We start from the raw sequence: 26,770 nt of genomic DNA, 5'->3' as shown, positions 1-26,770 counted from the left end.
TCTGACTCTGCGACCCCATGAATCGCAGCATGCCAGGCCTCCTTGTCCATCACCAGCTCCCGGAGTTCACTCAGACTCAAGTCCATCGAGTCAGTGATACCATCCAGCCATCTCATCCTCTGTCATCCCCTTCTCCTCCTGCCTCCAATCCCTCCCAGCATCAGAGTCTTTTCCAAGGAGTCAACTCTCCACATGAGGTGGCCAAAGTACTGGAGTTTCAGCTTTAGCATCATTCCTTCCAAAGAAATCCCAGGACTGATCTCCTTCAGAATGGACTGGTTGGATCTCCTTGCAGTCCAAGGGACTCTCAAGAGTCTTCTCCAACACCACAGTTCAAAAGCATCAATTCTTCGGTGCTAAGCCTTCTTCACAGTCCAAGTCTCACATCCATACATGACCACAGGAAAAACTATAGCCTTGACTAGACGGACCTTAGTCGGCAAAGTAATGTCTCTGCTTTTCAATATGCTATCTAGGTTGGTCATAACTTTTCTTCCAAGGAGTAAGCGTCTTTGAATTTCATGGCTGCAGTCACCATCTGCAGTGATTTTTGGAGCCTCCAAAAGTAAAGTCTGACACTGTTTCCACAGTTTCCCCATCTATTTGCCATGAAGTGATGGGACCGGATGCCATGATCTTAGTTTTCTGAATGTTGAGCTTTAAGCCAACTTTTTCACTCTCCTCTTTTACTTTCATCAAGAGGCTTTTTAGCTCCTCTTCACTTTCTGCCATAAGCGTGGTGTCATCTGGCTGTCTGAGGTTACTGATATTTCTCCCGGCGATCTTGATTCCAGCTTGTGCTTCTTCCAGTCCAGTGTTTCTCATGATGTACTCTGCATATAAGTTAAATAAGCAGAGTGACAATATACAGCCTTGACGTACTCCTTTTCCTATTTGGAACCAGTCTGTTGTTCCATGTCCAGTTCTAACTGTTGCTTCCTCACCTGCATACAGATTTCTCAAGAGGAAGGTCAGGTGGTCTGGCATTCCCATCTCTTGAAGAATTTTCCACAGTTTATTGTGATCCACACAATCAAAGGCTTTGGCATAGTCAATAAAGCAGAAATAGATGTTTTTCTGGAACTCTCTTGCTTTTTCGATGATCCAGCAGATATTGGCAATTTGATCTCTGGTTCCTCTGCGTTTTCTAAAACCAGCTTGAACATCAGGAAGTTCAAGGTTCACGTATTGCTAAAGCCTGGCTTGGAGAATTTTGAGCATTACTTTACTAGTGTGTGAGATGAGTGCAATTGTGCGGTAGTTTGAGCATTCTTTGGCATTGCTTTTCTTTGGGATTGGAATGAAAACTGACCTTTTCCAGTCCTGTGGCCACTGCTGAGTTTTCCAGATTTGCTGGCATATTGAATGCAGCACTTTCACAGCATCATCTTTCAGGATTTGAAATAGCTCAACTGGAATTCCATCACCTCCGCTAGCTTTGTTCGTAGTGATGCTTTCTAAGGCCCGCTTGACTTCACATTCCAGGATATTAGTAATTATTAATTCAGTAGTTCCTACACATTCTGTTTTCTTGGTTTAGGGAAGATTCCAATTTTTCCAGCTTAAATATCAGTCATACTGCTGCTGCTGCGTCGCTTCAGTCGTGTCCAACTCTGTGCGACCCCCGAGACGGCAGCCCACTAGGTTCCCCGGTCCCTGGGATTCTCCAGGCAAGAATACTGGAGTGGGTTGCCATTTCCTTCTCCAGTGCATGAAAGTGAAAAGTGAAAGTGAAGTCGCTCAGTTGTGTCTGACTCTTAGCAACCCCATGGACTGCAGCCTACCAGGCTCCTCTGTCCATGGGATTTTCCAGGCAAGAGTACTGGAGTGGGGTGCCATGGCCTTCTCTGGTCAGCCATACTACACTGTTTTTTTTTTTATTTGTTAAATAACATTTTTAACAACAAAGACACATGAGCAATAGTCTGAATGAAAGATAATTATTAAATTAATAATTATGGCAAATTGGAGAAATCCATGGGAAATCTTTGAGTGGACTAGCTGATTAGACAGTGACTCGGAGAGGCAACCTTAAAAGAGAAGAAAGTGGCTTAGGCCAGCCAATGTTTAAAAAAAAAAAAGGCAGATGTACTTCACTACACTTGTGTGGCTTCATTTCCTTATGAAGGTCACTTTTGATATTCTTTGTAACTTGATTTCACTGGAAATATTGGGAAGTGGGGTTTTGGAAGAGTGTTAATATGGGTTGCTTTAGGTGTTTTACCTTTCCAGATAGACCTGGACCCAGAACCTCCTCAGGGTCTCTGCATTTTATTTTGCTCTTGATTTTAATTAAGTAAATACAGATACATGGTTTTTTTTAAGATTTTTCTTTCATGTTTAGGATCATTATTAAGCTTTTTCATGTCTTTCTTAACTACTGTTCTGATTGTATTTTTATTAAAACATTTTTTATTTTAAAAAAACATTTGGCCAGGCCACATGGCATGTGGGATCTTAGTTCCCTGACCAGGGATCAAACCAGTGCCCCTTGTAGTGGAAGCATGGACCACCAGGAAAGTACCTTTTTAAAAAAGTTTTAAATTTTCTATATTTTGTATTTTTCTTAAAGTATGGCTTCTATCATACATGTCTTTGTGTTGCCTTTTATATAGTATCTTGTTAAACCGAAGGGGTGACATATTTTTTTAGTTCAATAATGGATGCATCAGTTTTGTTTTTTAATGGTATATTCTTTACATATATATTTTTTAGAAATATTATTTATCTATTTGACTGTTCCTGGTCTTAGTTGCATCACATGAGATCCTTTAGTTGTGACATGCAAACTCTGAGTTTCATTATGTGGGATCTAGTTCCCTGACCAGGGATTGAACCTGGATCGCCTGCACTGGGAGTTGGGAGTCTCAGCCACTGAACCACCAGGGAAGTCCCAGGTTTTGTTGTTTATTTGATTTTGTCTCCTGTTACTAGAACTCATGATTTTCCATCCATGAGTGAAAGTATATAAACCTCTTTTTATCCTTTATTTCTCCACGAACAACCTTAGGTATGTTTTAATGACCAGCGGTTCCCTATGTTTAAGGTTATTTGTTGAATCATTGACTATAATTGTGTTCTTGCTCACAAGAGCTGCTTGGCTGCCTTTCTGCTCCAGAGTTTATTTTGTATTCTGTTTTAATTTTTTACCCATTAACAGTTATAAACTTGTGGTAGGTCATAGACCAGTAAAATCTGTGAAAGAATTTAGTTTTTGCATTTTTGAGCTTAATATAGATGGGATAACACTGCATTTTTGAGGATGTATTGCTTTGTGATTTGCTTTTTTCCCTTATTATTACTTCTGAGGTTTGTCCATGGTGTTGTGTATAGCTCTGCTTCATTTCTTTTTCATTGATGTTTAGCACTCTGTATTATGAACATACCACAGTTTATCTATCTGTGCTTCTATAAACAATCTGGTAGATGTCTTCTGATGCCCACATGCAAAAATTTATCTAATGTATTTACCTAATAATAGAGTTGCTATAGGATATGGATATCCCATAGATAATGCCAAGCTTTCTTCAAATGGTTGTGCCAGCAGTGTATGAAATGTCTCATTGCTTCATGTTCCCCTCAGTATTTGATATTGTCAGACTTTAAAATTTTTTGCCATGGGTGTGTAATTTTTGTCTCACTGTAGATTTTTTTAAAACTAAATTTTATTTATTTTTGACTGTGCTGGATCTTCGTTGCTAAATGTGGGCTTTCTCTAGCTGCAGTAAGCAGGGGCTATTTTCCTGTTGTGGTGCACAGCCTTAGTTGTCCCAAGGCATGTGGGATCTTAGATCCCAGACCAGGAACTGAACTTGTGTCCCCTGCATTGGCAGGCAGATTCTTAACCACTTAATTGGGCCACCAGGGGAGTCCCAGTCTCATTGTCGATTGGTTGATTTGACTTTTGGTCCCCTTGTAGTTTATGATTGATTGACTTTGGTCTCCTTATAATTTTAATTTTTTAATTTCTTTGATTACTGATTGGGTCAGATGTATTTTCACATGTTTATGGTTATTTGAATTTCTTTCTTAACTACCTGTTCAAAGCTTATATCCTTTTTTATTAGTTTTTCTTATTGCATTTTAAGAGTTTTTGTTTGTCTTTAATATTGTTTGGATACTGTTCCTTTGTTAGTCATATGTGTTACAAAGATCTCCCACTTTGTAGCTTGTCTTTTCACTTTCTTTATGGTATCTTTTGACAAACATTTTTCATTTTAATGTGGGCAAATTTTTAACTATTTCTTCAAGAATTTTGTTTAGGAAAAACTTTCCCTAAAATTGAAGACATTCTTCTCTATTACCTTTAAAAAACATTTTTAAAAACCTTTATAGATTTTTGTCTTCTACATTTAGGTCTTTGAACTAGTTGAGACTAATTTTTGAGTGTGAAATAGAAAGTTGGGGCCCAATTTCATTTTTATCCATATGGATACCCAGTTGTTCTAGTATCACATTTTGAAAAGCCTGTTCTTTCTCCACCCAGAAAGCTACCTCTGTCTTGTATCAAAAGTTTATAAATCTTATAGAAAATCTTATATATAAATCTTATATATGCAAATATATATATATATATATATGCATGCTTGGGCTTGTTTGAGACTCCATTCTGTTCCATTGATCTATTTGTCCGTCTCTGGGCTAGTACCACTGTATCTGCTTTATATTGTATCCAGCTTTATATTGTTTTGGTATGTGTAGGATAAGTCCTCTTTCTCCTTTTTCTTGAAGAATGTCATGGTTAACTTGATATTTTGTGTTTCAGTGTCAAATTTAGAGCTAACTTCATCAAACTATATAAGAAAATATGTTGAGATATAATGATTTACATTTAATCTGTGTACCAGTTAAAGGAGAACTGACATTTTCATAATACTGGATCTTACAGTTCATGAGCATTCACCTTAGATCTTTGGGGTCTTTTAATAAACATTTTATAATTTTCTCCATGGGGGTCCAAAACTGTTTTCAAGAAAGTGGGAGTGTGTAGACCAAAAGGAGAAGGATACTAGAAAGTGAGACAGACAAACTTCAGAATATAGCTAGAAATTGAAAGACAACATATATAATTCTTGCTGGTATTTTTCTCTATCTTGACTTTCATTAATATGAACGCCTATAAGATGAATAAAATTTTAGGATCTTGTCCATAACATGATAACCATAGTTGATAACCACTATATTGTATAGTTGAAATTTGCTCAGAGGATAGAATGTAAATGTTAAATGTTCTCACACATTTATGTTACATAGGTAAATATGTGAGGTGATGGATGTGTTCATTAACTTGAGGGAAATCCTTTCACAGTGTATATATACATCAGATCATCACATATACTTTAATTATCTTATAATTTTATTTGTCAATTATACATCAGTAAAGAAAAGTTACAAATTAAACTGTATGAAAATTTAAAAACACCTGTTTTCATGTTCTTTGTGTTCTTAACCATATCCTAAAACACTCAGATCTCATTTCTTCTTGTTAGAAGATGTTGGCTGTGCAGCTAGAACACTTAAAATTTCCCATTTGAGCTATGTCTCCATTACAAAATTTTTCATTTTTTCTTTCTTTCCTTTGACCCTGTATCTGAGGAAGGAATGTCTCTGTGAGGGAGAAGTTCCTCTGGTTCCAGAACAGTTGGAATAATTGAGATTTCAGATTCCTTCCTACCTGGATTGTTCATTTAGATTCCCTACAGTTAGCCACTAGCAGAGGGCCCAGAGAAATTATGCCCAGTTTTATATTAGAAAGTTTAAACCTAATTGATTGTTACATTCTTTTGGCTGCATCATTTTTGAAAGTATGAATTTTCTTGCTTTGACAGAGAAGACCACTCTTTTACCTGAGCTTCTCTGACCTCCTTTTGGGGATATACTGGCTCACTGAGGCACTTCTCTATGGTACTTCAACAGCCAATAAGGACATTGTCTGCTATAACCTGCAAGTAGTTGGACAGGTGAGTGCTACTAGATTGTGACAACATCTTGTATGAAAGGCACACTCTGATCTAAATAAGAAGTGAAGAAAACCCATTCTGGAAAGTGGGACCCTTTTATTTATTGTTACACTTTGAAATAATAGCTGTTACTGTTTTTCCACATTAAAAAACTACCTACTATAGAAAACTTGGAAAATATGGAGAAGCCAAAAGGTAATTAAATCACCCAGCTATAATTACTCTTTAATATTTTATCTGTATTGTAATATACATAATATATATTATATGTAATATACATAATATATAATATTTTCAATCTTCTCTATAGATAAATGCATTTTAGAGCAAATATAATATATTAATACTCTTTATAATCTGCTCTTATTATTCAACATACTGTGACCATATTTTCACGTAATGGAGTATATTTCAACATCTTTTGAGATTATTGCATTTTTTATTAATATAATAAACATTGACTTTTAGAAATACTACATATGATTATATGTAAGTTATATATCTTTCATAGATTTTATCAGTGGATTAACCTATCTAGTACTATCAGTATATAATGTTTCTGAGACTTGGGATATGAAAAAAGTAGAGGTTAATGTACAGTCTATACTCACTGCTGGTTACTTCCTCTGGGAGTTGTTGCAAGAGGGTAAATTTGTTTTAATTTAGTGGGAAAATACTAATATGTAATTAGTGATATGAACTCCAGGTACTGATAATATGTTACCTATCTCATATGAATTTAAGTATCTTAGAGACATACTTTATTCAGTCCTGCTTATAACCTCATAAATAGGGTTAAGCCTGTGTTTTCTCAGGTAATAATAAACAATTATTATATTATAATATTATAATATTTGTTGTTGTTCAGTAGTTTCAGTTGTGTCTGACTCTTTGTGACCCCATGGACTGCAGCCCTTCAGGCTTCCCTGGCCTTCATTCAGTTCAGTTCAGTTCAGTCGCTCAGTTGTGTCCAGCTCTTTGCAACCATATGGACTGCAGCACACCAGGCTTCCCTGTCCGTCACCAACTCCCAGAGCTTGCTCAAACTCATGTCCATTGAGTCAGTGGTGCCATCCAACCATCTCATCTTCTGTTGCCTCCTTCTTTTCCTGCTTTCAGTCTTTCCCAGCATCAGGGTCTTTTCCAGTGAGTCAGTTCTTTGCATCAGGTGGCCAAATATTGGAGCTTCAGCATCAGTCCTTCCAGTGAAAGTTCAGGGTTGATTTCCTTTAGGATTGACTGGATTGATCTCCTTGCAGTCCAAGGGACTCTCAAGATGATTCTTCATTCAGCACAGTTTGAAAGCATCAATTCTTCGATGCTCAGCCTTCTGTAGGGTCCAACTCTCACATCTGTACATGACTACTGGAAAAACCATACCTTTGACTATATGGACCTTTGTTGGCAAAGTGGTGTCTCTGCTTTTTAATATGCTGTCTAGGTTTGTTATAGCTTTCCTTCTAAGGAGCAAGTGTCTTTTAATTTCATGACAGCAGTCACAGTCCACAGTGATTTTGGAGCACAAGAAAATAAAGTCTGTCACTGTTGCTATTTTTTTCCCCATCTATTTGCCATGAAGTGATTGGATCAGATGCTGTATCTTAGTTTTTTGAATGTTAAGTTTTAAGCCAGCTTTTTCACTTTCCTCTTTCACCTTCATCAAGAGATTCTTTAGTTCCTCTTCATTTTCTGCCATAAGGGTGGTGTCATCTGTTTTTCTGAGGTTACTAATATTTCTCCTGGCAATCTTGATTCTAGCTTGTGCTTTATCCAACCTGGCGTTTCACATGATGCACTCTGTATATAAGTTAAATAAACAGGGTGACAATATACAGCCTTTGATGTACTATTTTCTTAATTTTGAACCAGTCCATTGTTCCATGTCCGGTTCTAACTGTTGTTTCCTGACCTACATACAGGTTTCTCAGAAGGCAGTTATGGTGATCTGGTAAAATTCTCTTTAAGAATTTTCCACAGTTTGTTGTGATCCACACAGTCAAAGGCTTTACTATAGTCCATGAAGGAGAAGTTTTTCTGGAATTCTCTTGCTTTTTCTGTGATCCAGGGGATATTGGCAACTTGATCTTTGGCTCCTCTGCCTTTTCTAAATCCAGCTTGTACATCTGGAAGTTCTCAGTTCATGTACTGTTGAAGCCTAGTTTGAAGGCTTTTGAGCATTATCTTACTAGGAAAAAAAAAAATCTGTATTGGAATCCTGAACCTGATTAACTTTGTGACCTTAGGCAAGTACTTTATCTTTCCAAACTCAGTCTCCCAAATCTATAAAACTGTCACTAATAACAGTTACGTTGTGTTTGGCACAGATGTGATTGTTACTTTATTTTTTGAACTTTACTGAGCTATGTATTCAAAAACTACATATATTTAAAGTGTACATTTTTTATATACGTATGAAATCATCACTGCAATCAAGTTAATAAACATTCCTATTTCTGTCACCCACTAAAATTATTTCAAGTGTTTTTTCCCTTAAATGCATTGTAAATAGTTGCTTTTAAAAATGCTAGTTGGGAAGAAGGAAATGGCAACCCACTCCAGTATTCTTGCCTGGAAAATCCCATGGATGGAGAAGCCTGGTAGACTACAGTCCGTGGGGTCGCAAAGAGTTGGACACAACTGAGCGACTTCACTTTCTTTCTTTTACACAGGATTAAAGGAGGCTCCATGACGACACTTGGTTCCTCCTGAACTCGTTTTTCTCAAGCGTTGAGCTGCTAATGGCTCAGCAAACCAGTATGTCTTACTCATGAAAATGTTTTTCTTAATTAGCTGTATTAATGAACCTCTGTATTTGCTTGGAAATCTGCCTATCTTCAAGATTCATGTCAATTGTTTTATGGCCAGAGATGACTCTCTTTCTACCAATTCTATCTCAAAATGCTTGCTAACTAGTATAGAATAAAAACTAACAACTATCTCAAAATGCTTGGTGATTAGTATGTAATGCTTTGCTAAAAACTAACAAGGGGGCACTGTTTATGTCCCCTTCTGATGTCTATGTCAGAAGCTTTCTCTATCCCTTTACACTTTAATAAAACTCTGCTACACACACCAAAAAATAAATTAATAAAAAAAAAATACTGGTTGGATGTTTCCAACATCTGGCTCATTTCTGAGTTGATGTTTGATGATTATCTTCTCCCATGAGAGTCAGTGACATTTTTCTTTTCTTTATATATAGAATGTAATTATCATCTCATCATCTTTAGGCAGTGGTTCAAATCTCAGTCTGTTTCTCTAATCCTTGGCTATGCTGTTTTGGGACTGCCATGCTCATGCATGGTGTAGGGATTAGGCTGAGACTTCTATGGAATCACACACAGAATCAGAGTATCCTCATTTCTGACTCTTATCATTTCTGGGATTCTCCCCATACATTTCCATACCTTCCTACCTGATGGGAGCCCTTCTCCGGTTTCTGTAGCCTAAAGGATGGGTTTCTATTAGAGTTTTAGGTGCCTATATTGAGCGGCATCATGATTGGGGCACATATTTGAGGCAAAACTGTGAGAAAAAGTTTGGGAAGCTTATTTCTGTGCAGTTCACTTCTTCACATTTGATTCCCTTCTGTAATCCACTTGCTTTTGTTTACTTTTCACAGTCCTCAAGTAGTTGATTTTTATATTTTTACCAGACAGTTTTTGTTTGTAATCAGTGGAAGGGATGGACTATAGAGGGCTTAAACACAGTAGCTTATTTATTTAATGAATTAGCTGTAGTTTTTGAAATTGTGGTAAAACACATTTAACATAGAATTTTCCATTTCACCATTAAAAAATTTTAGGTTTTGGTAAAAATACATAACAAACTTGAGTATTTTAGCCACTTTTAAGTATACAGTTCAGCAGCATACATTCCCACTGTTGTGCAACTGTTACCACTATTCACCTCTAGAAATTTTTATTATCCCAGACTGAAATTCTGTATCCTTTAAATAATACCTTTCCATTTCTTGTACCTTCCAGCCTCTGGTAACCACGTGTGAATTTGACTACTCTGGGTACCTCATGTGTGTACTAAGTTGCTTCTTGTCTGACTCTTCATGTCCAACTCTTTGCGACCCTGTGGACTAAAGCCCACAAAGCTCCTCTGTCATGGGGATTCTCCAGGCAAGAATACTGGAGTGGGTTGCCATGCCCTCTTCTAGGGGATCTTCCCAATGCAGGGATTGAACCCACGTCTCTTTTGTCTCCTGCGTTGGTAGGTGGGTTCTTTACCATTAGCACCACCTGGAAAGCACTGGGTACCTCATATCAGTAGAATAATACAGTATTTGACCTTTTGTGTTAGCTTGTTTCACCGAGCTTAATGTCTTCAAGGTGTATCCATGTTGTAGCATGTGTCAGAACTTCTTTTTTTTTTAATTTAAGATATAATTGATGCATAATATTTTATTAATTTCAGATGTACAACCTAATGATTCACTTTTTAATAGATTATCGTTTATTTTATACATAGTAGCTTGTACTTGTTCATCCCCTATCCATTTTTTGCCCCTCCCTCATCTGTTTTTTCCACTGGTAACCACTTGTTAATATTCCAGGCAAGAATATAAACAAGTGGTTTCAATCCATAGGGTCTCAGAGAGTCACACAGGACTGAAGCAACTTAGCACAACCAGTTGTTTATTAGGTATATCTGTGAGTTTGTTTCTGTTTTGTTACATTTATTCATTTGTTTTATTTTTTAGATTCCACATATAGGTAGTAACATATAGTATTTATCTTTCTCTGATTATTTCACTAAACATTATACTTTCCCGTTCCATCTATGTTGTCATAAATGGCAAATTTTCATTCTTGCTTATGGCTGAGTAATATTCTATTGTGTGTGTGTATGTGTGTGTGTTTATTTATTTATATACCACATATTTTGTATGTGTTCATTTGTTGATGGACAGTTAAGTTTCTTTCATATCTTGGTTATATAAATAATGCTACTATGAATATTGGGAAAAGTTATGACCAACCTAGATAGTATATTCAAAAGCAGAGACATTACTTTGCCGACTAAGGTCCGTCTAGTCAAGGCTTTGGTTTTTCCTGTGGTCATGTATGGATGTGAGAGTTGGACTGTGAAGAAAGCTGAGCGCTGAAGAATTGATGCTTTTGAACTGTGGTGTTGGAGAAGACTCTTGAGAGTCCCTTGGACTGCAAGGAGATCCAACCAGTCCATTCTGAAGGAGATCAGCCCTGGGATTTCTTTGGAAGGAATGATGTTAAAGCTGAAGCTCCAGTACTTTGGCCACCTCATGTGAAGAGTTGACTCCTTGGAAAAGACTTTGATGCTGGAAGGGATTGGGGGCAGGAGGAGAAGGGGACAACCGAGGATGAGATGGCTGGATGGCATCACAGACTCGATGGACATAAATCTGAGTGAACTCCGGGAGATGGTGATGAACAGGGAGGCCTGGCGTGCTGTCATTCATGGGGTCGCAAAGAGTCGGACACGACTGAGCGACTGAACTGAACTGAACTGAATATTGGAGTTTGAAATTGTCTTTTCAAATTACTGTTTTCTTTTTCTTTGGCTATATATGCTCAGGAGTAGAATTGCTGGATCATACGGTAATTATATTTTTTTCATGAACCTCCATACTGTTTTCCATAGTGGCTGAACCAGTTTACATTACCAGCTGTTCTAGGGTTCTCCTTTTCCCCACATCCTCACCAACATTTGTTATTGGTGGTCATTTTGGTGATATCCATTCTGACAGATGTGAGATAATATCTCATTGTGGTTTTTATTTGCATTATCCTGATAATTAGCAACACCGAACATTTTTGTGTGTGCCTGTTGGCCATCTGTATGTCTTCTTTGGAAAAATGTCTATTTAGTTCTTCTGCCCATTTAAAAATTTGGTTTTTTGGCTTCTTGATATTGAGTTGTATGAGCTATTCATGTATTAGCTCCATATTGGATATATCATTTGCAAATATTTTCTCCTGTTCTGTAGTTTGTCTATTCTTTTTCTCAGTGGTTTGCTTTGCTGGGTGAAAGCTTTTAAGTTTAATTAGATCTCATTTGTTTATTTTGCTTTTGTTTCCTTTGCATGAGGAGACATCCTAAAAAATATTTCTGTGTCAGAGTATTCTGCCTATGTTTTCTTCTAAGACTTTTATGGTTTCCTGTCCTACATTTAAGTCTTTGATCCATTTTTAGTTTATGTTTGTATATGGTGTGATCATAGTAGTTGTTGTTGTTTGGTTGCTAGGTCGTGTCCAATCTTTTACGACCCCTTGGACTGTAGCACACTAGGCTCCTCTGTCCATGGGATTGCTGAGGCAGAAATACTGGAGTGGGTTGCCATTTCCTTTTCCACAGATCTTCCTGACTCAGGGATCAAACCTGCATCTGCTGCATGGCAGGCTGATTCTTTACTGTTGAGCTGCCAAGGGAAGCACTGTATGGTGTGATAAAATGTTTGAATTTCATCCTTTTACACATAGCTGTCCAGTTTTCCCAGCAACACTTATTGAGGAGTATCTTTTCACATTGTTTATTTTTGCCTCTTTTGATAGATTAATTGACCATAAGTGTATGGTTAATTTCTGGGCTCATTATTTTGTTCCATTGATCTGTGTGCCTGTTTTTATGCCAATACCATACTGTTTTGATGACTTACCTTTGTACTGTAGTCTGAAGTCAGGGAATGTGATACTTCTAGCTTTGTTCTTTTTTTTTCAAGCTTTCTTTGGCTATTCTGGGTCTTCTGTGGTTCCATATAAATTTTAGGATTATTTGTTCTAGTACTCCTAGGTATTTTGATAGAGATTATTGCCTTGAGTCTGTAGATTGCTTTGGATACTACGGACATTTTAACAATATTAATTCTTCCAATCCATAAACATGGTGTATCTTTCTATTTCTTGGTATCATCTAGTTTCCTTTGTCACCATTCTATAGTTTTCAGAATATGTCTTTCACCTCTTTAGTTGTTTTTTTTTTTGATGATATTTTAAATGGAATTAGTTTTTTTGCTTTCTCTTTCTGATAGTTCTTTATTAATGTATAGAAAAGCAACAGATTTCTGTATATCAGTCTTGTGTCTTGCAACTTTACTGAATTCACTGATGAGCTCTAGTAGTTTTTTGGTAGAGATTTTTAAATTCTGTATGTGTAGTATCATGTCATCTACAGATGGTGACCATTTTACTTCTTCTCTTCTAACTTGGAGGCCTTTTCTTTTTCTTGTCTGATTGTTGTAGCTAAGACTTCTATTACTGTTGAATAGAAGTGGTGAGAATGGGCACCTTTGTCTTATTCCTGATCTTCGAGGACCACTTTTCACTGTTGAGTATGATATTAGCTGTGGTTTTGTCATCCATGACCTTTATTATATTGAGGTATGTTCCCTCTATACCCAATTTGTGGAGAGTTTTTTTCATAAATGGATATTGAATTTTGTCAGAAGCTTTTTCTGCATCTATTGTGATCATCATGATTTTTATTTTCCTGTTTGTTAATATGGTATAACACATTGACTGATTTGTGGATATTGAACCATTCTTGCATTCTGGGATAAATTCCACTTGATCATGGTATATGTTCCTTTTTATGTATTGTTGAATTTGGTTTGCTAATATTTTGTTGAGGATTTTGACATCTAATTTCATGATTATGTTGTACCTTGGTATGGTTTCTTCATGTTTCTTATGTTTGGTTTTATTAAGTTTCTTGGACATGGTGATTGTATTTTCATCAAATTTGGAAAATTTTTGGTTATTATTCCCTCAAATATATATATTTTTTCCTCCCTTCCTCTCTACTCCTGCTGGAATTCCAATTCCATATTAGGGATTATTAGCCTGCTTGTATTGTTACATAACTCACTGAAGTTTTGTTCCTTCTCTTCAAAGTCTTTTATCTCTAGGTGTCTCATTTTAGTTTCCAATTCTGTGTCTTCAAGTTTACTAATTTTTTGCAGTTTCTAATTTTCCCATATATTTTTCATCTCTAGACTTTCAACTTGGATCTTTTTTATATCTTTCATTTCTCAATGTTGTGCTAATGCTTTCCTCTATCTTCTTGGACATACTGAGTATATTTACAGTAGTTCCTTTAACTTTTTTCCCCTAATTTTTATAATCTAGGTTGTTTCTGGGTCCATTGCTATTGATTAATTTTTCTCTTGATATGGGCCATAATATCCTGCTTATCTACATGACTTAAAATATTTTAGTACACACCAGATATTATAGATTTTATATTGTTGACTATTAGGTTTTATATATACATATAAATCCCCTTTAAATTCAGGAATTTTGTCTTCAATGTAGTTAACTCTGAGTTCATTTGATCCTTGGTTTGTTTTGAAGGCTTGCTTTTAAGCTTAGTTAGGGCAGTATTTCATGTATAGCTAATTTGGTTTGATTAGTAGGGCAGTACTCTTCTTATGATTTTACATTATTATTCTACAGTACTGCCATTCAGCCTATGGATTAAGAAGTCTTTCCACACTGGCTTATGGAGACATAAACTATTCCTTTAGGGATTTTTTTTTTTTTTTTTGAAGATTGTTCTACATGTTCCTTTCTGGTGCTTCTTTCTCTGTTCTTCATGGTTTTCTCTCCCATGTGTATAGATTAATACTTAACCAAAGACTTGAAGGCACCTCTGCAAACCTGCAGAGCACTGGGTCTCTATGTATCTGCCTCTTCTCTGATAATTTGCTTCACACATTTTAGCTGCCTTGGCCTCCATGAACACTGAAATCTGTCTCAGCTCACAGACAGCTTATTTCTTTTGGATTCCCCTTCACCACACTCACTTTGCCCAGCTGGTTAGCTGGGTTCAACTTGTTTGTTTTTCTTTTTTCAGGGATTACTGTTCTGTAATGATTGTTATCCGATGTTTGAAAACAGGGTGTTTTCATGTATTTTGTCCAGGTTTTAGATTTTTAAGGCTGAGGTGCAAATTCTATTCCTTTTATTTCATCAAAGATGGAAGCAAAAGTTCCTTCTCTTGGATTTTTGTCCTGCTGGCTTGTTGCAATCTTGTCAGCTCTTCGATGTTTTTAAAGATTAAAAAAATATTCATGTTTAGTTCTTTTGAATGGAAAGTTCAGTTTGGATAGTCTAGGCTTTCATTATTAGAAATGGAAATTCTTATGTCCTTTTCTTTATTTTTTAAATTTTTATAGGAGTATAGTTGATTTACAATATTGTGTTAGTTTCAGGTATACAACAAAGTGAATCTGTTCTACATAAACAAATATCCACTCTTTTTTTAGATTCTTTTCCCACATAGGCCATTTCAGAGTATTGAATAGAGTTCCCTGTGCTATACAGTAGGCCCTTACTAGTTAAGTATTTTTTATATAGGAGTCTGTAAAAGCCTCTTGATGAAAGTGAAAGAGGAGAGTGAAAAAGTTGGCTTAAAGCTCAGCATTCAGAAAACAAAGATCATGGCATCCAGTCCCATCACTTCATGGCAAATAGATGGGGAAACAGTGGAAACAGTGTCAGACTTTATTTTCTGGGGCTCCAAAATCACTGTAGATGGTGATTGCAGCCATGAAATTAAAAGATGCTTACTCCTTGGAAGAAAAGTTATGACCAACCTAGATAGCATATTGAAAAGCAGAGACATTACTTTGCCGACTAAGGTCCGTCTAGTCAAGGATATGGTTTTTCCAGTGTTCATGTATGGATGTGAGAGTTGGACTGTGAAGAGGGCTGAGCGCTGAAGAATTGATGCTTTTGAGCTGTGGTGTTGGAGAAGACTCTTGAGAGTCCCTTGGACTGCAAGGAGATCCAACCAGTCCATTCTGAAGGAGATCAGCTCTGGGATTTCTTTAGAAGGAATGATGCTAAAGCTGAAACTCCAATACTTTGGCTACCTCCTGCGAAGAGTTGACTCCTTGGAAAAGACTCTGATGCTGGGAGGGATTGGGGGCAGGAGGAGAAGGGGAAGACAGAGGATGAGATCACTGACTCGATGGACGTGAGTCTGAGTGAACTCCGGGAGTTGGTGATGGGACAGGGAGGCCTGGTGTGCTGTGATTCATGGGTTCACAAAGAGTCGGACATGACTGAGCAACTGAACTGAACTCTATATGTCAGTTCCAATCTCACAATTTATCCCTCCCCTACCCTTTATCCCCTGGTAAACTTAAGTTTATTTTCTACATCTGTGATTTTACTTCTGTTTTGTAAAAAAGTTCGTTTGTACCCTTCTGATGTCCTTTTCAATTAAAAAATGAAATAGGAAAAGATTCTATGATATCCTTATAAAAATAGAACAGTTGACTGAGAGGAAGTGAATAATGTGGTTCCTCTGAACAGTCAAAAGGATAAAATAAAGACGCTGGGACATATTTTAGGTAGGCCTGGGTTGAATTCTCAGACTTGGCCCAGTTTTGCATAATAGAGATACTAGATGGTAAGTTACTAATAGACCAGTAGTTAGGATTCTTACAGTAGAAAATAATGAAATAAATTGAAAGAAGCCATCAGTTCAGTTCAGTCGCTCAGTCGTGTCCCATTTTCTGCGACCCCATGAATTGCAGCACGCCAGGCCTCCCTGTCCATCACCAACTCCCGGAGTGCACTCAGACTCACATCCATCAGGTCAGTGATGCCATCCAGCCATCTCATCGTCTGTCGTCCCCTTCTCTTCCTGCCCCCAATCCCTCCCAGCATCAAAGTCTTTTCCAAGGAGTCAACTCTTCGCATGAGGTGGCCAAAGTATTGGAGTTTCAGCTTTAGCATCGTTCTTTCCAAAGAAATCCCAGGGCTGATCTCCTTCAGAATGGACTGGTTGGATCTCCTTGCAGTCCAAGGGACTCTCCAGAGTCTTCTTCAACACCACAGTTCAAAAGCATCAATTCTTTGGCGCTCAGCCCTCTTCACAGTCCAACTCTCACATCCACACATGACTCCTGGAAAAACCGTAGCCTTGACTAGACGGACCTTAGTCAGCAAAGTAATGTCTCCGCTTTTGAATATACTATTTAGGTTGCTCATAACTTTCCTTCCAAGGAGTAAGCGTCTTTTAATTTCATGGCTGCAATCACCATCTACAGTGATTTTGGAGCCCCCCAAAATAAAGTCTGACACTGTTTCCACTGTTTCCCCATCTATTTGTCATGAAGTGATGGGACCGGATGCCATGATCTTTGTTTTCTGAATGTTGAGCTTTAAGCCAACTTTTTCACTCTCCTCTTTCACTTTCATCAAGAGGCTTTTTAGTTCCTCTTCACTTTCTGCCATAAGGGTGGTATCATCTACATATCTGAGGTTATTGATATTTCTCCCGGCAGTCTTGATTCCAGCTTGTGTTTCTTCCAGTCCAGCGTTTCTCATGATGTACTCTGCATATAAGTTAAATAAGCAGGGTGACAATATACAGCCTTGACGTACTCCTTTTCCCATTTGGAACCAGTCTGTTGTTCCATAGTGGGACAGTTATGATCAGTTGTTTTGATTTTCATCTAGGTATTGTACATCTCCTCATTTTTCTACACCATCAATTATATCTGGTATCTGTACAAAGAACTGAGGATGAAACCTAGCCAGAGTGCACAGAGGACATTTTCACTGGTAAGTTTTATTCAGAGGTGATAGTTAAGAACAGTATGCTAAAACAAATCCACATGTCTTTGACAAATAGTTTAGCACTTAGCACTGACTAGGTGAAATCATGGGAGTTAATAAAAGAGAAAACTCATGGAATTTCCACTCTGTTGACATGATTTCTCTACTCTTTTGCCACCATCACCACCCCTGCCGCCACCGCCACCACCACCACCACCACCAGGATTTGATTATAGGAAACATTATTTACAATATTACCATTCTTGCCTGGTTCCTTTCAGTAGGGGAAATCCTTCTTGGCTCTATGCCAGTCCATCATTGTTAAAGAAGACGATCTTGGTGAGCAGATAGGGAAATGCCCAGCTAGTTAACCTGGGATTTGGGTTGTGGATATTGGAAAGGCAGAGTGTTGTGCTCTAAAGTATTTTGTTGGTATGTGTGGGTTACACATATTGGTTTGCAGAAGGGCAGAGGAATAAATGCGTGGTAATTAGAAAACGAGATGGATCCAGGAAGCAACCTGTTCCTTCTTTGAGTCACAAAAGAGTTTTGGACACTGTTTAGCATTACAGAAAGAGAAGAGAACACTTGGTAAATAAGTCAATATACCTGGATCCTTTTCTGTGTATACATATCTTACATATATAATTCACCTATTTCATGTGTACAGTTCAGTGGTTTTAAAAGTAAACTTATCAGGTTGTAAAATTATCTTAAATCAGTTTTAGAATGTTTTCTTCACTCCAGTAAAATCCTTCATGCATATTTACTGTTAAATTTGTTTTCCATACCCTGCCCTGCCCTTGTTGTTCAGTCTCTATGTCGTATTTGGCTCACCCTGCCCTAGGCAACTGCTAATACACTTTCTATGTCTGTAGATATTCATTTTCTGGACATTTCATATAGGTATTTTATATATCATACAAAATATTTTGGTGTCTGGTTTATTTGGCATAATGCTTTTGAAGTTCATTCATTGTATATAAGTAATTCATTCCTTTCTATTGCTAAGTAGTATTCCATTGTATAGTACTCTTAGGTCCTTATTTTTGATTCTTTAAGTAAATCACTAGGTGATTTAGCAGATTACATTTTTATGTTGTTAGCAATGTTCATTTCTTTAACTGTCTGTGTTTATTTTATCTTACTCAGTATTCTAGTCGTTTTATTTATGCCGTATCCATTCTGTCGTGGCTTTTTGAAGGAGGATTTTTGTTCAAGAGCACCATAGAATAAATGAATCTAGAAAGCCTCCCAGCATATTTTTTCCAAAGCCTACAGTTTTAGAACAAATGAAAGTGGTATCCTGTCATGCACATGATGAAATGCAGCAAATGTTTGTTGAATGAATAAGTGGTATTATAGCATTGTGAAAAGAGCATTTGAAAGTAAATTAGGAGATCTGTCCTCTAAACCTATTTCTGTCATTTATCTCCTGTATGACCTTGGGCACATCATCTTCCTTTCTTGGGCCTCAATTTTTCATCATAAAAATGAAGTGCTGGGGGACCTCCCTCATGGTCCATTGGTTAAATATCCACCTTCCAATGCAGGGAACATGGGTTCCTATTTTCTAGATAGGTCTTATATTCAAGGTGCCTTTTTTGATTCTGTCTTATACTAACCCTGGGCTGTGAATGGTTTCTGCTGGTCATCTTATACATAGACTTTTACTCCACCTATAAGGTCTGAACAGTTTACACCTCCCTTGATCTAAAAGAGGAGAGGATTGAGCAGTTATTAGAAGATGAAGATTTACTATGTAATTTCATATTTGCCTTTCTTCTCAAGAGAATTTGTTGTGGTATCCAAATCTTATATTAAGCTACTCTCTGCAGGCCCTCTACTGGTGTATTTTTTAATATACAATAATACAGATAAATTCTCTTTATCTTCAGTGCTAAGGAACTATTCATTTCATTTACTTTTTTATCAAATATTGCTTAACTGAAGCAAACCTGCTATTGGGAATTTTTGTACTATCAAATAGTAAGTGATGACCTGGTATTATTATAATATGATTGGCAATATCCTAAGACATAGTCACATTTATTATTTTCATAGGTTATAGATTATACCTGCCGAATTAGTCAAATAGCCATCATTTTGTCCAGGTAAGATTTTTTTTCCTTCCTAGCATGGTGTAGACTCATTATTCTTGGGTCCAGGTGGGAACAATTAAAAGGACAGAGCTCTTATTTCCATTCATTCTGTCACTCCTTGGTCCTCACATAGCTTTACTGAGTAGGAAGCAACAAATGTGTAATTACTGATTTCATTTTCCCAGATAAATAGGCAAGCAATTTGAAGTTACAGACTGAGTTTTAGCCCCAGTTCTGCCATTAACTGTGTGTGACCTTGAGTGAATATTTTTCCTTTAAGTCTTTTGACTTCAAATTCCTTTTCATATATCATGAAAGCTGTAATAGATGATTTTCAAGAACTTATTCACCTTTATAACATTGGGTGAGACTCTTTTACTAAACTCAGAAAGGATCTGGACCTCACCTAAAGTGATGGTCACATTGAGTTGATTTTAGACATTGTTATCTTTTACTCTTGGATCTTTTCCAGTTATAGGAATCTGCATATATTAAGCTGGATAAATAACTATTTGCTTAAGGCTGTGTTTTGGAAAATTTCTCAGGGAATGGACAGAGCACATAGGTCCTTGATAGATTTTTCATTTCATTTTGACCCACTTGGTTTTTTAATCTGATCATGCAACTCCCAGAGTGCATGCTTAGTCACTCAGACATGTCCGACTCTGCAATACCATGGACTGTAGCCTGCCAGGCTCCTCTGTCCATAGAATTTTCCAAGCAAGAATGCTGGAGTGGATTGCCATTTTCTGCTCAAGGAACCCTACCAACCCAGAAACTGAACTCACATCTCTTATGTCTCCTGCCTTAGCAGGTAGATTCTTTACTGCTTTGCCACCTGGGAAGCCCATAGCTTCCAGAGACTGTGAAAATCTGTTAGGTTTTATTAACCTAGATATAAAATGCATTTCCTGCTTCATTTCACCAGGAACTTGAAAAGAAAGAATACTTAAAATTTTTGAAGTATTTTTCTTGAAGAAATTAAATGTGTATGTTTTCATGGAGAGTGGATAGGGTAATGGTATTGGGAGAAGGATAGGAGAATATTTTGCACAGGGAAAAAGGCATAAAAAAGTCTGAATATTAGGGTGATAATTTTTTTTCCTCCCAGTCTGATACCTCTACTGTTGATGGTACCTGTATTCTGTTTGGGCAACGTCAGTGAATGTTTCCGCAACTTCAGCCAGAGCCACAGGTAAGTAAGGACCAAACCTATCATTTTCATGGTAGACTACACCTATTCTTTTCTGTAAATAAAGATGGAAGATGACTTTGTACATCCATGCTATCCAAGGTGCTTGTGTTTTAAATAGGCTATGGATAGGGGCTATAGTCAAGGCTAAAAATACATTAAGTAGAAATATGACATACAGTGACTAGATGACAATGTTTCAGTGAGAAGGAACAAGGTATTATGGACAAGGCTTAGCTAGATGATAAGTAAAATTGCATACTCATTAACTTTTGTCGCACTGAATGGCTCTCTCTCTGTCTGGTCTTACACCTGTAGCAACACTCCAGACCATTGATTCTCTTCCTAGGTGTATCCTGATGTACTCACCACCACCAGCCATGGCTGAGCTCCTGCCTTCTGCCAACACATCAGTCTGTAGCACACTTTATTTTTATGGGCTCATCATTTTCCTGGCCAGCTTTGTACTCAGCTTCTTCACCATTGTGGTACTGTACCTCCCTATCTGCCTTTATGGAAAGTGGGATGGGGTGGGGTGGGGTGAGGTGGCGCAATATTTCTGGGCCTGCATGGGAAAGATGTGGTACAGAGGCACTTCTTATAGTCTTAGAACCAAGGAAGTGACTGGTACATATTGATAATTTAATTACTTTCTCAATCTTTTGTACTTCCCAAAGTCAAATGATGAGTGGGGAAAAGAGCCTGTATTCATTAGGTGAGAATTATGCTCACTCTAGAACTAGTATGTGTTCCTGTGGATCCTCATGAAGGACCAGACCAGAAAACTAGTATGTGTCAAGTATATTCTTTCTATAGTATGATTTTCTGGAGCACAGAACATGTTCTTTGATTTAATTTTCCAAATAATTAAGAGTTTTCTTTTCTTGGTTCTTTATTGAATATAAATTTGTGCTTATCCTATATCTAACTGAGTTTAAAGTATTGAGTGGTTCATACAGTTACTAAATACTCCTTTGATATCATCAGAATGATGGACAAATAATCATCTGTGGGACAATATGTTATTTATATATAACTGCCTAGGACAAAATCAGTAAGCAAGGAAATATGCCTTTTATTTGCCAAATCTACTTTTCAGTATCATTTTCTCCTCTTTACATGCTAGTTCAGGGATTATAAATTATGCTTGTAGACCAACTTTATCCCACAAATTTTTTCTTTTTGCTAGCATACCTAGCATGTGTGAATGAAATGCAATTGTGGAGTATTTTCTTTGATAATTCAAAAGTAAGTTACGGAGGTAGCTTTGATCAAATCAGCAACTTTGTAAAGAAAGCACAGTGACTACTTTATGTTAAAATGGCCTTGATGGTTTTCGCTTAGAACTGATTGACAAGAGAGACCGGTCTCCCAAAACATGAGACCCTGGGGATTCCTGTTTGCTCCTTCAGAATAACCTAGACTTCAGTGGGCATTCAGAATTGGCATTCTGATTCTTTTTTAATTGGAAGATGGTGAACTGATTTCTACTAGACATAAATAATCTCAAATCAAGTTTTGGCCTCCTTTTGATTCCTGTGTCTGTGGGTAAAGGAAAATGCATGACTGAACTTAAGGAATTGGGTTATTAACTTAGATAGTGAAAAGTGAAAGTGAAGTTGCTCAGTCGTGTCCGACTCTTTCCGACCCCATGGACTGTAGCCTATCAGGCTCCTCTGTCCATGGGATTTTCCAGGCGAGAGTGCTGGAGTGGATTGCCATTTCCTTCTCCAGGGGATCTTCCCGACCCAGAAATTGAACCCGGGTCTCCCACATTGCAGGCAGACACTTTACCGTCTGAGCCACCAGGAAGATCTGGATTATTTGAAAAAAGTTTCAGATTTGGTCACTTTTTTGTTGTTGTTGTTGTTTTACTTGTTTTACTCACTAAAGTTGTGTCCAACTCTTTTGCAATTCTATGGACTATAGCCCCACCCAGGCTCCTTTGTCCATGGGATTTCCCAGGCAAGAGTACTGGAGTGGGTTGCCATTTCCTTCTCCAGGGAGATCTTCCCAACCCAGGGATAGAGCCCACATCTCCTGCATTGGCAGGCAGATTCTTTACCACAGAGCCACCTGGGAAGCTCAGGTTTATTACCTAATTTACTCCCCAACAAAAAAGATATTTAACTGATTTATATTTATTTAGTTAACTAAAGCGTACTCAAATTGCTCCCAGTTAGAAGGGAAAAACAATCTGTTTTCCATCTAAAGATAGTAAGAATCTTCCTAAAACTTTTTTTGGGGGGAGCTGAGAATATTAAGCTCTGCCAAGTGCTAAACTATTTATTTAAAAGGTTTTAAGCTAGAACACTGTCTAACACAACCTCTAAGAAAGTATTTTGTAAGAGAATCTGGTTATATCTTAGTTTTAACTTCCCATGCATATTGTAGGTAACCTCATTGAGAAAAATAAAAGCCTTAGGGTTGATGTAAATTTTACATATTGAACATGATAACCACAAGTTTGACTAACATTTGTCCATTTCCTTGGCCAAGCAAAGGATCACTCTGGAGAATTTTCTCTCAAAAAAAAAGAAAAAGAAAAAAAGAAAAACCTTATCTCAGATAGTAAAGACAATAAAGATAAGAGGATGGTCTTTCCTGCTGTCAGATCCTAAGAGAAGGCTCTCTCCAAAATGACAGACTAGACAGGGAAGTTTTAGTAAGTGTTAGGCAGACTACTCACTGCTCTAATCCATGTTTAGGTTTTACTCATTCAAGCCCAGACACTCTACAAGAAGTTTCTGAAATCGACTGGCTTTCTGGGGAGTGAACAGTGGGCAGTGATTCACATCATGGAGCAGCGAGTACGTTTCTACCCAGTGGCCTTCTTTTGCTGCTGGAGCCCAGGTGGGTATCTTAACTGAAAGATCTAGGCAGTGAAAAGGGTAATTGTTAGACTGTAATCAAGCAAAGTAGTTTCACCAAAAAGTATGACTACAAATTCCTATCCAGCATATAAAATTTACTTTGGTCCCACCCATATTTCCAGTTTTTCTCAACCTCCTTAACTTCTTTTCCTTCTTATGTTTTTAGAAACTGAGATAATTAGACATGTAATAATATGAGAGGAAATGTCATGACAGAACTCAGAAATATTAACACCTGCCCTTCCTACTGCACAGAGTTGTAATGTGAGGATCAGATTGGATAATGTTTATGAAAAGGCTTGATAAACATGTTAAAAATCATAACTTATGTCCTTCCTATAGTATGTTTTGCTTCCATTACTACTCTTAATAATCTGCAAAGTTTAATCACTGAGGAATAGCAGTGGAGACCTGCTGTTGGAGAAGACCTGAAGCCAGTGGTTTGTATAACTGGTTTATCTCACTGCTAGTCTTCATCATGCCTGTAATTCTCACAGTGCTTAAGTGTTTATACTGAAAACATTTATGCTCAGATACCCAGAACTGGCAACAAGATCTGTGCTTCGTGTTTTCACAGCTGTCATTCTGATGATCATAAAGCTGACAAAACTGCAGGGCACCAGACTTCATATGGCCCTCTATGTTCTCCAGGTAACACCTTCAAAAAAACATCCAGCATGTCTGTTCTTACACTTTGTTATCCTGTTCTCTTACACTGCCAAAATTCAGTAAGCACCTTTTCCCCCACTTAGGGTATTTCTTTCTACATTGCAAGAGAAAAATATATTATTTGCATTCACTTCTAAAAAATGTGAAAATTTCCTCATTGATGAGGTAGATATCTTTATGAAAGGTCTGCCATGCATTTCAGAGCTTGTGTGTCTCTAGCCAATTTCATTTTATTGATGTGTTTTTTTAAGGGATGGGTAACAAAAGACAAGCTCTTCCAGGTAACGTTCTTATGAAACACTGATAGTGACATGATTGTCTCTCATCCAGAGTGAAATGAATAGATAAATTAGCTATTCTAGGTGAACAGAGAGAAACAAACAAAGAAAAGAATGATTCTTTCCCCCCTTGTCAGATTTAAGTAGGTTTTTGGGGGCTCTCAGACTATGCTGCTTGGCAGTTTCCTCAAGCCTAATCCAGGAAATAGGGCAATAAGGTGGGATATTGAAACCACTTCATTGTCTGTATGTATATGGTAAGAAATATGACTAACTCTCATGACAAAGAACAGTGTAAAAAGTGAGTTCAGGAAGAGATGAAAAATAGTTTTTAAAAACAACACCGAATCTTGATTTTTGAAGTGAATATAACAATGATTTATAAATAAGAGGAATGGAACTCCTCCCCAAATCTCTGAAAACCTGAAGGATGGGCTCCATCACCCCTTCATCTCCTCCAGGCTCTAACAACATCATCTCTGGGTCTGCTCAACTGTGGAGTATATGGCTGGACACAGTACAAGTTCTACCAACTAAAGCAAGAGGCTCGGCGTGATGCAGACACCCAGACACCATTATTATGCTCACAGAAAAGATTCTATTGCAGGGGCCTGGATCCGTTGGAGTCAACTCTTGCTTTTGCTACTAGCACCTCTACCATTCTTTGAAACTAAAAACTAGAACATCCAGAACTGGAATTATCCTGCACTAGTGGTTTGGGCAGAGTGTTTGCGGCCAACATCTTAAGTCTTTTCTAACCATACCTTAAGGTATAGAAGTGAAAGAGAATATAGTACCATGATTAGTAGCTACTGTAGTTGAAGTGGGTGGAATCCATCCATTATTCTTAGATCCACAGATTAAGTCACTGTTCAGGGAGATGAAGCTACTTTCCACCTAAGAGATACACTCATATTACTTGAATAGATATTAGATTTGTGGAGTCTCTTCTGGAAAAAAATAAATTTCAAGTTATTATTAGTTATTATTTATACAAAATATTTCCAGGCCCTCTACTGAGTGGTTGTGGGGGAAGCAGTGTGGCATGCAACAACTTTCTCAGATATTTACATTGCTTTTCCTTCTGTTGAACAAAGAAAGTCCTGGTTTTACATTCTTTGAACAGAGTTTTAGAAATTCAAAAGAAGCAAGGACAGAAGATGTCAAAAAAGTGATAGGGAGATCCTCAGACACTTGACATCCTAGTCTCGTATATATTCCATGCTGTTCTAGGTCTTAAGAATAGAAACCATTCCCTTCTAGAAAGTTAAGGCCAGTCTTTTGAAGTTACAGTGGATAATAAGATTTAAGAGAAATCAGGACTAAAACTGAAACAAAAACTTTTCAACTCTCATTTATAAGCAGAAATCCTAGGTTGTAGGTTTCATAGTGCTTAGAAGTGGAATTAGATTGAACATTATGAACTTGCCATTTTTGTAGGTTAAAATGGTCTAATGTCATCTATTTTACATGGTTCAACCTGACTGGAAGTGCTAAATATATGTTTATTGAATAAATGAATAAACAGGTGAATGAATGACTAACAAGTAGAATTGAACCTTTGGGAAAGAAAAGACTCCCACACTGAAGAGGCTCGTTCATGGGTAGGGATGTTTAATGTTTCTTCCTCTTTAGTCATGTAACAAATGATGTTTGGTCTCTCCAGTTAAGTCAAGAGCAAAGCCAAACCAGGGCCAGGGCATCAGATGCTGTGATGCCTAAACAAAGGGGAAAGCCAAATGGACAAAAACTAGAATGATAATCAACTAAAACATCTAGAATGTTTATTAAATCAGATACTTTTCGCCTAATATATTTCCTTGGCCTGTGCAAGCTAAAATCATTAAGATTAGAGAAAATTGACAGAGTAGATTATAATGGGAGATAAAACAGTATACAATATATTAGAAATATATTAGATAATATATTAGAAATCAGTCCTGAATATTCATTGGAAGGACTGATGTTGAAGCTGAAACTCCAATACTTCAGCCACCTGATGCGAAGAACTGACTCATTAGAAAAGACCCTGATGCTGGGAAAGATTGAAGGCAGGAAGAGAAGGGGACGACAGAGGATGAGATGGTTGGATGGCATCACCGACTTGATGGACATGAGTTTGAGTAAGCTCCGGGAGT

General features: G+C 37.3%; 1 protein-coding gene across 1 annotated transcript in view; it reads left to right on the top strand.

Annotated features, from left to right (window-relative positions):
* TMEM116 (transmembrane protein 116) overlaps window positions 1-26,548 on the top strand; it is a 29,977-nt gene extending 3,429 nt beyond the window's left edge. Inside the window, exons 4-11 of the mRNA XM_005691553.3 lie at window positions 5,829-5,960; window positions 17,420-17,524; window positions 19,583-19,632; window positions 20,732-20,815; window positions 21,162-21,300; window positions 23,521-23,665; window positions 24,263-24,336; window positions 25,094-26,548. Coding sequence (XP_005691610.1) covers window positions 5,829-5,960; window positions 17,420-17,524; window positions 19,583-19,632; window positions 20,732-20,815; window positions 21,162-21,300; window positions 23,521-23,665; window positions 24,263-24,336; window positions 25,094-25,300 — 936 coding nt within the window. The 3' untranslated portion in view covers window positions 25,301-26,548. The remainder of the gene's footprint in view (window positions 1-5,828; window positions 5,961-17,419; window positions 17,525-19,582; window positions 19,633-20,731; window positions 20,816-21,161; window positions 21,301-23,520; window positions 23,666-24,262; window positions 24,337-25,093) is intronic.

Source organism: Capra hircus, chromosome 17 (genome assembly GCF_001704415.2).
Source record: "Capra hircus breed San Clemente chromosome 17, ASM170441v1, whole genome shotgun sequence".
In the NCBI taxonomy this organism is placed as follows: Eukaryota; Metazoa; Chordata; class Mammalia; order Artiodactyla; family Bovidae; genus Capra; species Capra hircus.
The sequence above is the reverse complement of the archived record's forward strand: the minus strand, read 5'-3'. Positions and strand labels throughout refer to the sequence as shown.